General features: G+C 43.1%; 2 gene segments (V, D, J or C); both read left to right on the plus strand.

The window, feature by feature from the left end:
- The first annotated feature begins 267 nt into the window (after nucleotides 1-267).
- Nucleotides 268-1,202, plus strand: LOC108515468 (Ig kappa chain V-II region GM607-like). The segment is given in 2 exon segments: nucleotides 268-378; nucleotides 742-1,202. Coding segments are annotated over 2 exon segments (510 nt in total).
- A 7,880-nt stretch (nucleotides 1,203-9,082) lies between these two features.
- On the plus strand, nucleotides 9,083-9,596 carry LOC108515480 (Ig kappa chain V-ID region 16-like). The segment is given in 2 exon segments: nucleotides 9,083-9,182; nucleotides 9,274-9,596. Coding segments are annotated over 2 exon segments (378 nt in total).
- The last annotated feature ends 1,355 nt before the right edge of the window (nucleotides 9,597-10,951 follow it).

The raw sequence follows: 10,951 nt of genomic DNA on the forward strand, positions 1-10,951 counted from the left end.
AAGAATGACATTCACCCATGTTCATTCTAGACATATTTCCACATTGTTAGGGTTGTTATGCTTTCCTAGAGTTGCATGTCCTATACAATGGAACCTACCCAAGATCCAAACTGTCACAGTCAGATCCTTCCTCCCATTTTATATCACACTGCTCACAGGAGAAACATATCCCCTGCCCACCTGCCCCATTGACTCTTTCCACACCACTGCATGCACCAAGCGATTTGCATATTGTCCCATAGGGAGGACTTTTCTTAGCAAGTCTGAGATAAAAGCTCAACTCCAACCTTGCTTTGACTGATCAGGACTCCTCAGTTCACCTTGTCACAATGAGGCTCCCTGCTCAGCTCCTGGGGCTGCTAATGCTCTGGGTCTCTGGTAAGAACAGAAGGAGATGAGGAAGGAGAATGGGGTGGAAGGGTGAGCTCTAGGGCTCCACAGCAACCCATGTTTAGTCTAACCCTGCGTTAAAGAATATGATCTGTGCTGTAGAAAAGGGAACTTTGTATTTTGCTCTGTGAATAATTGTAAGCTCATAAAAAATATGATGTCTGGTGCTCTGATTAAGATCTTTAAAATACAAAGGTCTCTTATACTTTACAAAAAATGAATTCATTTCAGAATGTGTATTTTTATGGCATAAATCAGTGTTTTTAAAAATTAAGTTTAAATAAATGACATAAGATAAATTATGAAAATTACTCATTAAGTTGTACATAACTTTGCAATTCATTATTTCAGCCTCCAGTGGAGATATCGTGATGACCCAGACTCCACTCTCTCTGCCCATCACCGTTGGAGAGCCGGCCTCCATCTCCTGCAGGTCTAGTCAGAGCCTCCTGAGTAGTAATGGATACAACTATTTGAGTTGGTACCTGCAGAAGCCAGGACAGTCTCCGCAGCTCCTGATCTATTACGGTTCTAATCGGGCCTCCGGGGTCCCCGACAGGTTCAGTGGCAGCGGGTCAGGCACAGATTTTACACTGAAAATCAGCAGGGTGGAGGCTGAGGACGTAGGGGTTTATTACTGCATGCAAACTCTACAAACTCCTCCCACAGTGTTTCATCCCTGAACAGAAACCTCCCTCCTGGGGTTGCCCAGTTGCTCACACGTGCTGCTTGTCTGGAGAGCAACTCGGCAGGGTCTCTGTGTCTGCAGAAGAGGAGGCTGTTGGAGACTTCAGAGCAGAGGTTGCTGCTGAGGACTCTGGCTCATGATAGCCTCAGCTGTACTTCAGTCCCTCATGTTAATGCCCCATTAGGTGAAAAATAAATGATTCCAAAAACTGAAATGAAATACCAAGGAGAATAAGAGCACAATTCAGGCTGTTACAAAGAAGCCTCAAAATATGGTGGACTAAATGTGACAGGGTTTCTGTGTCTGTTGCCTGGCAGTGCAGAGGCAGGTAGGTGGCCTTGGTGGTGTCGGTGGCTCTGCTCCATGAGGTCACTCAGATGGGCAGGAGGCACGACCACCCTCAGAACACAGCCTTCCTCCTTCTTCACAGTCACTTGCCCCCACACCCATCCTCGGCAGCATGAGGTGGAACGAGTAGAGAGAAAGCTGTTTTCTTCTAAAGACCAAAGAAATCTAGAGTTTTCTATCAGGGATAAATGTTCTTTTACTTTAAGCACACATTGGAGAAATTTTCCATTAAGTGGATCTGCTGATAAACCCACTTTGTTTGTTTGTTTTGTTGTGTTGTGTTTTGAGATGGAGTCTCACTCTGTCACCCAGGCTGGAGTGCACTGACATGATCTTGGCTCACTGCAAACTCTGCTCGTGGGTTCAAGTGATTCTTATGCCTCAGCCTCCCGAGCAGCTGTGATTACAGGCGCCCACCTCCATCTCAGTCTAATTTTTGTATTTTTAGTAGAGTCAGGGTTTCACCATGTTGGCCAGGGTGGTGTTGAACTCCTGATCTGAAGCGATCCACCTGCCTTAGCCTCCCAAAGTGCTGGGATTACAGGCGTGAGCCATTGCACCTGGCAGTTGTTTGTTTTTATATGAAAATGTAAAATTATTTTGGAAAATAATTTTTTAAATATAAAATTATGTTTGTGGCAGCCTATTTGAATTTATCACTTGATAATTTCTACTAAAATGTCTTTGTAATAAAAGTCATATGACTTTAATTTGTCCTCTTCTGAAAAGAATATGGGTTTTTATCCTCTCAGGCTCCTTTTAGGGTCTTCAATTAATCTCATTTTTACACAATATATTAATTTTAGATTATTATTTATGAATAATTTATTAAGTAATTTTCACTATCACAAAATTAAAAATCCCATAAATTGCTATGTCAACAACCTGTCTCTGGGTGCAAACACACTCCACAACAAACAATAAAGAACACCAAGGTCTTAGAAACCCTGGGAAAATAAGAGTGATAGTGTCCCATTATCAACAGGAAGTCCCTAAAGCTAGAATGGTGTCTCATGTGTGACCTGGGACATCTGGGAGGAACTGCCAATGTACTGAGTTGTGGGGAACCTGCTCTGTGTTCAGAGGCTGGAAGCACATCCTTTGCCTCCCCACTGCCTTACCTGTGCACACGTGCTATGCTCTAAATTGTGTTCCCACTTTCATGTTGAAGCTCTAATCTCCAACATGGCTGTAGGAGATAGGACCTATGAGAAGATAATGGAGGTTCTAAGGGTGGGACCCTGACTCAATAGGATTAGTGGTTCTCGTAAGATCCAGAGAGCTCTCTTTTTCCTCTCTCTGTAACTCCCACACTCCTATGGAAAGACCATGTGAAAGCATGGTGAGAAAGCAGCATCTACAAACCAGGAAGAAGGTCTTTACCAGAAAGTGAACCCTGCTGGACCTTGATGTTGGACTTTCCAACCATCAGAAATGTGAAAATAAATGTCTGTGGTTCAAGCCATCCACCCAGAGTATCTTGATGTTGCAGTGCAAGAAGACTCAATCACTGTCCCCACCCTCTCTGAGCAGGATCAGCATCAAGAAATATCTCATGGACGTGGGGACCCAGCTTTGCTCCTATTCCTCCTGCTGTTCTCACTCTCTCGAGGAAGAAGGGAGGGTTCAGGCTTCATCTTCAGTTTGTTTGCAATAAACAGGAATATTTCCTTGACAATCAGTTAATTTGCCTGTTTTGCTTTCTAAACAAACGACTTGCTTGGTATTAATATTTGGGGTGTTCATGTTTGTTCCCCACTTAGATGCCAGATAGGATATTATATGGATGCATTCTCTAGCCCCTCTTCCTGTGTACTAGTACAGAGGGTCACTGTCACCTGCAGGGCCAGCCCATAGTCTCAACAGTGTCCTAGCCTGACACCAGCAGAAACCACGCCTGGCTCTGAGCTCCTGCTGGCACCTACTGCCCACTGTACACAATGCCTGTAGGGTTAGGGGTGATGGGCTTGGACAGAGTTCACTCAGGCCATTAGCAGCCGAGCTCCCTTCATGGCGTCCCATTGTGAACAAGATGTCAGCAGCCTCGTGAGCCATGAAAGCTGGGCAGAGACATCCCACGTCGCTCTAGTCACGGGAGAAGCTGCCAGTCGCCAAGTGGAAGAGTTTTGTCCTGTGACTACGTAGCCACTGAGTCACCGGTGCTGCTGTGTCTGAGAAGACCCCCCAGGGGAGGAACTGTCTACTTGGAGATCTGGGAACAAAACTCTCCACTCAGGGCCCAGACCTACTGCCCATCTCCCAGCCACCTGCTGATTGTGGTCCCCAGAGTTCCCTTGGCTCTTAGGGGCTCTCTGTTCTGCTCAACAGGGACATGGGGAAGGGTGCGGAGCTTGCTGTCCCTCAGGAAGTCAGGAGGGATCATGTTTATGGTGTGCTATTGCTGGTTTTAAATGTTCATGCTCAGTTTATCAAATTTGAAATCATACCTTATGCCAACAGTTATATCTGTTTCTATGTAAATATACATATTACATAGATGTATAATATAGATACAGATTGTATACAGATACATCAATAATTTATACCCATCATATTATATATATTTAATTTAAAATCTATATATGTCCATATATTTATTATTTTTGTAGCATGTGTTCCTTTTATTTCTAAGCAGAACAGAGGCTCTCTGAGTAAAGTCTGTGGACATTTGTTGACTCTCCCTCTTTGGCTCCAAAAGGGTCCTGGCATCTCAGAACCAGTAAGGACAGAGCTGAGGAGCCAGCCCCAGGAGCCTAGGCCCAGCCCTAAGGCTCTGGTCTCAGAGACATTCATCCTGACCTCGGGCTCTGGGCTTGGTGTGGCACCCATGGGTGTGTGAGCAGTTTCCTTCTCTGAAGCCCTTCCATGCAGCCCCGTGGATAGGGCCTGTGGTTCCCCCCAGGTCCTCAACCCCATGGTTCAGGAGAGAAGCTGCTACTGCCACAGACCAGGGCCGGTGCCCGGCAGCTTGGGTAATGCAAACCTTAGCCCTGGATTGAGGACCCTATGCCAAGTATCTCCCCCATTTATTCTAGTACCTGAAAGTCTGTCCTGGTCTTAATTGCACAGGCCACATTTCATTAACTACAGAAGCCAACACTGTCAACTGAAAAATTAGAAATTTGACTTCACTGTCATCCCCAGGGTCTGGCCCACTCCAGTCTCACCAGATAAAGAGGCCCTTGGACTTTCTCTTTCCCATGCAACCTAACTTAGACACATAGTGAAACATAAACATCACAAAACTCTTGGCACCTACACAGCAGCTGTCCCCTCTCCTTGGGTTTATAAGGGACCAGCTTCATCCTGCTGCACATGGCAAGGACGGTGAACAGGAGCAGGGATTGGGGCACATGAGATCAACTCCACAATGAGACATCAGAGGTGAGCAGTGGTTCAGGGAAGGACTTAGATCCCTCATAAAGGCAGAGAAGGTGAAGAGCTTTGTCCTGCATTTTTTTTTCCTGGAACAGGTATGTGTGCACATTGATACTTGGAGCCACTGCAGCCCTCTTAAGATCATGAGGTATTGAACCCAATACTGAAAAACCAAAATGCAAAGCAGAAATGTAGCAAAATCCTGGGTACTTTGCTGCATCAACACCAAATGTTCCAAACTTCAGACTTCTTTTCTCTGCTGCAGTTATTGCTATCATTTCTTGCAATTACTTCTAAAATTATTTTAACTTATCCAGAAAAGATACTCAAGGGAAAGAGACTGGCTGGGTTCTTATTTGTGTTTATGGGAGTCAAAGTCACAAAAAAAAAAAAACAGGAAATCACAAGAAGTGATGTCTTCTCCTAACATCTTTGTCATTCTATGCCCATGGTTAGAGAAATCCAAACCACTTTGAAGAATGTATAAATTCTGCTCTCTTCCTGTCTCCATTTCTCTTTTTATATCTTAAGCATAAAACAGCTCCTTGTTCTTCTTAATGTCTCCATCCTTCAACATCATAAAAACAAAATCGTGGTTAGGAAACAGGAAAATAAAGTTGGACACAACATGAAATCTAGGGATTATATGTATTTCTTCAACACTAATGTGGTGTTTGCAGGTTTCTCCTCCTCAGTTGTTTTTGCTAGGAAGATGCTGACTGCTCCAACCAGATTCCTGTCAGAGGTTGTTTGGAGGGTTTACAAAGAAAAGCTTCCAAGGGCTTAGTGCTGAATTCCAAAGAGGATAGCCGGAGAGTGGATCTGGATTCCCAGCATGGAGGATGCCAGATTGAGTCTTGGGAAAGGCTATGGACCTATTGGGTCCCAGGCAGAGACTTGTAACAGGGAGAAAGGCTCCACAGAAAATCCCCGCCAGGGCAATATCTAGTAGAGCCATGAAAGTGAGGCAGCCTGGGAGCCTACAGAATTGTAGGGCCAGCAGCATGCAACTTCAGCCTGGGAAAGATGCAGGCACAAGATTCCAACCCATGAAGGCTTCTGGGTGAAGTAAGCCCAGTAAAACCATAGAGGTGGGACTGCCTGAGGCATTGGTAAACCAACTCCCAACCCAGATTGCCCCAGATATGAGACTTGAAGTCAAAGATTATTCTCCACCTTCAAGACTTAACATTGTTTTTCCTGTTGGGTTTTGGTCTTACTTGGGATCAGTTAACCCTTTCTTTTTATCTATCTCTCTTTTTTGGACTGAGAATGTTTATCTTATGCCTACCCCACCATTGTACAGTTGTCTCTCAGTATAAGATACATATTCAAGTCCTGCAGTCAGCTCTGAAGAACCCGCAAATACAAAAAGTATCCCCTCTGCATCTGTGGATTCTGCGTCTGCTGAATACTCGATTTTCAATCCATGGTTGTTGAATCTGAATGTGAAACCCATGGGTATGGAGGGCCAATTGTATTTTGGAAGCATGCAACTTGATAATTCACAGGCCTTGTAGCTGAAATAAATTTGCCTGGGATAAACAATGCCTCGAATCTCACCCATATGTGATTCAGATGAGGCTCTGGACTTTGGACTTTTGAGGTGATGCTGGACCACATTGAGACTTTAGCTGCTACTGGGATGAAATGAATGTGTTTTTCATGTGAAAAGGACATGAGCTGGAGAGAGCAGGGTGGAATGCTGTGATTTGAATGTATCCTCCCCAGTTTATTTGTTAGAAATTTACTCCCCAATGTAGCAATGTTGAGAAGTGGAAACTTTAAGAGGTAATTAGGTCACTAGAGCTTTATCCTCATGAATGGTTAATGTTATCATGATGGGAGTGAGTTTGTTATAGTGAGAGTGAGTTACTTATAAAAACAAGTTTGACCCCTTCCTGCTCTTGCTCACTTTGTCTTGTCTTTCCACCATGGAGATGCAGCCAGAAGGACCTTGCCAGATACCTGCACCTTGATATTGGACTTTCCCACCTCCAGAACTGTGAGAAATAGATTTCTACTTTAAAAGATACATTACCCAGTTTCAAGTATTCTGTTATAACAGCACAGGCTGAAACAACTATGTTATCATGATTTATTTTCAGAGTCAACATTCCCCTATTTTGTCCAAAGGGAGCCCCATTCAAGCTAGTTCCTAGTAACTTTTTCTCTTACCCCATCATTTTTGAGCACTTCCTTAGTTTCTGACACAAGAAGTGCAGGTTCATCTTATATTTTTTCTGTTTTAAACCTGAGATCAGCCATTTTTCCAATAATTATTCTTTTTAATAGAGATTGATATTCAATAAAACAAGATTTGGGCACTAAAGGTGTTTATTGAGGCTTGTGTGTTACTGCTTCTGGGAAAAATTACCTATCAATCTGCATTTGTTTTAATCTATATCTGTATAAAACTATCCAAAAATTAGTGAATCTACCTTAATGTCTCTAATTACAATCCAAATCTACACTTTCTCCCTTTTTATATTTGTAACTTTTTTTTCCAAACTGAGAATCTTGGCTGTAATTATTCATACGATATTTACTTAAATGATCAAACATTTTGTGTGACACCAATTTCCTACTGTCCCTGTCACCCGAACTCTCCTTGCAGACAACTTCCCTCTTATGCCTCACATACCTTCATTAGCCTTGATACACCGTGCCAGTTCACCATGAACTTTGAAACCCTGGGCAAAGGTGCCCTTTTCCCCCCTGGGCTCTGACATTAGCAACTGTGGTCGCCACCCCTGTGATTGTCCTACTCATCCTCATTCAGTTGTGACATCCTGCACAAGTGGGATGAAGGGTCTTGCATCCTGCACACCCAGGTAGGGATACTTGTCTCTGCTATCTATAGCTTCAACACCCAGGTGGGCTTTCCTCTCCACCCTACCACATGTGTGCACTTTCTATACTGTGTAGGCTCAGTATCCCATACAGTTCCCTGACTTTTTGTTGTATAGTTTTCTTTCTGAACCGCTCGGGTCAAGTGCCCTAAATCCAGTCATTAAGAACTACTGTTTCAGCCGGGCGCGGTGGCTCAAGCCTGTAATCCCAGCACTTTGGGAGGCCGAGACGGGCGGATCACAAGGTCAGGAGATCGAGACCATCCTGGCTAACACGGTGAAACCCCGTCTCTACTAAAAAATACAAAAGTTAGCCGGGCGAGGTGGCAGGCGCCTGTAGTCCCAGCTACTCGGGAGGCTGAGGCAGGAGAATGGCGTGAACCCGGGAGGCGGAGCTTGCAGTGAGCTGAGATCTGACCACAGCACTCCAGCCTGGGCAGCAGAGTGAGACTCCGTCTCAAAAAAAAAAAAAAAAAAAAAAAAAAAAGAACTACTGTTTCTTAGGAGCTGGAAGAGATTGGTGATTTGGAAACATGCAGGTATAAGGAACAGAGTAGACACAGGGATAGAGGGTGAGTACTTGGTTTAGAGAACACTTCATCTTCTGAAGGGGAATGGCTTAGATAAGAGAAATAAAAGGCATAAATAGAATTCAGGGAGCATGAGAAACATCTAGCATGAGACTGTAGGATGGCATACAGAGCTAGAATATAGCTGAGAACTTTCAGAAGTAAAAGGAGAAAAATTTTCATGTTGCCTGGCCTAGATGGAAGAGGTGGGAAAGAACATGCAGATATGGAGGATGACAATTATGTCTGGAGATGGCAGATGAGCTATGCCAGATGGTCAGTGGCAGGACCCTTCCCTGCTTTGGCACTATTTTCAAGTATTAGGGGGTTTTTTAAAGTTTTTTATTTCTTTTTAAATGAGCAAATCTATCTGTCTATCTATCTATCTATCTATCTATCTATCTATCTATCTATCTATCTATCTATAATTTGTGATTATACTTTAATGCATCCATTGTTGGTAGCACTGACAATTTACAGCACTGGAGTTTCCAGGGAATTGGACCAAAAAGGAAGTCTTTCCCACCTTAATAATAATCACCAGTATCAAATGCAAGAAACTTCTAAAATTTCTTGAGTTTCTAGAGATGTTTTTCCCTAGCAGACCTTACCATAAATAGAAAGCTAGAAAGAGAAGTATGTCATGAAACATGAAGCGAGCAAAAGAACACTCCATGCATAGGACAGTAGGCTGATTCTGTCCTGTAGCCCACAGGGAGAAACACAGGCTCTGCAGACTTTGGACACCTGGGAGGCACTGGGCCTGTGCAGTGTTATTGAGGTAAGTCATCTTTGCAGCTGTGCAGATTTGCATGCCCCACAGAGCAACGCCTACAGCCCTGAGCATTTATCAACAGGCTGGTGACACCCTGTGCAGAAGTCTCTCTCAGTCAGGACACAGCATGGACATGAGGGCTTCAGCTCAGCTCCTGGGACTCCTGTTGCTCTGGCTTCCAGGTAAGGAAGCCATTAATGCCTGGCACTTCAGGAAATTCTTCTTATAACATATTCATCATGTGAATATGTGTTTTTATGTTTCTAATATCAGATACCAGATGTGCCATCCAGATGACCCAGTCTCCATCCTCCCTGTCTGCATATGTAGGAGACATAGTCACCATCACTTGCCGGGCAAGTCAGAGCATTGGTAGTAATTTAGCCTGGTATCAGCAGAAACCAAGGAAAGTTCCTAAGCTCCTGATCTATGCTGCATCCACTTTGCAATCAGAGGTCCCATCTCAGTTCAGCGGCAGTGGATCTGGGACAGATTTCACTCTCACCATCAGCAGCCTGCAGCCTGAAGATGTTGCAACTTATTACTGTCAAAAGTGTGACAGTGCCCCTCCCACTGTGATACAAGCCCGAACATAAACCATGGAGGGAAGTAGATGTGTGAGGCTGGGCTGCCCCAACTGCTTCCCCTGGTGCCGCCGACTGCTGACAGCAGTTCTCAGATGCAGCCAAGGTTTGAAGAGCACCAGTAAGTTTTGGTAGAAGGGGTCAGGGAGGTACATCTACATTCTATCCCTCTTTATCCTCAGCTCCATCAGTTGATATGCAAATGTCTCTCCTGATTATTATTAATAAAGGTCAAATAAAATTACACCTAGGAGGTCTAGAAATTACACCTAGGAAGTCAGACTTATACAACAAAGGAGAAGGCACTCTAAATATTTTAAAAGGATTTTTTTTGATACAAGGGATTAGAGTCTAAACTAAGACCTTTCAAAGATCAGACATAAGTTCATACACATATAAGTATGTTCAGCCAACAACATATCAAATAAACACATTGCACCTATATGTATATTGTAAACATTTATGTTCTGATCCCACCTTCTTCTGACACTGCCCAGATTAAGATCCACACTCTTCTCAGCATCTCAAATGTCTCCCCAGGTCACTTCCCTGTCAATTCCATGTTCCATCTATCATCATACTAGGCCTCTACTGTATTTTATATCAATATTTATTAATTTTTCCTATACTTAAGCTTTATATAATTGCAATCATACAGTATTTACTCTTTGATGCTTTGCTTATTTTGATCAAAATATTTTTTAGCTTCATCTGTGTTGTTTCTTTCACAGTCATTTATGCCTTTTTATTGAGGAATAATTTTCTATGACTATACAAAAATATATTCATTTTCAACTAATGATTTGTTTTGGTTTGAGAATATTATTGATAAAATATTAAGAACATTCTTGCGCTTGTATTTTGTGGACTTATGCACTCATGTCTCTTGGGAATATTCCTAAGAATGGAAGTGCTGAGTTAGCATAGATTTTGTCTTACTAAACACTGACAGTAGTTTACTGAAATGCTGAACATGTTACACGAAACCAATCACATGTAATAAAAGTCTCAATTGCTGTCAATCTTTTTCAGTACTTAGTACTGTCAAACTTTTTATTATATCTAGTGTGGAGGCCAAAGCAACGCCATCTTGGATGCTAATTTGCCATGTCTGACTTCTGATTAACACGAGTTCTGGGACGGTCTCTAAGATTTTCAGTTTACCTATTGTTTCTTATTTAAGAGCAAGTACTTAGCATAAATCCTGCCCTTAAACAGCCTTGATGTAATCATTCTTTGATTGTTGTACACATCCTTTCTGATCCACTGGTTTCCTATGGTATACAAGCCCTATTTGAGAGGGGTCATGGCAAGTGATTGACCATCTTATCTCCCCACCGTCAGAGACACAGACATGGCTTCTGTTT

The sequence above is a fragment of the Rhinopithecus bieti genome, unplaced genomic scaffold (genome assembly GCF_001698545.2).
Source record: "Rhinopithecus bieti isolate Rb0 unplaced genomic scaffold, ASM169854v2 scaffold_2476, whole genome shotgun sequence".
NCBI classification, from domain to species: Eukaryota; Metazoa; Chordata; class Mammalia; order Primates; family Cercopithecidae; genus Rhinopithecus; species Rhinopithecus bieti.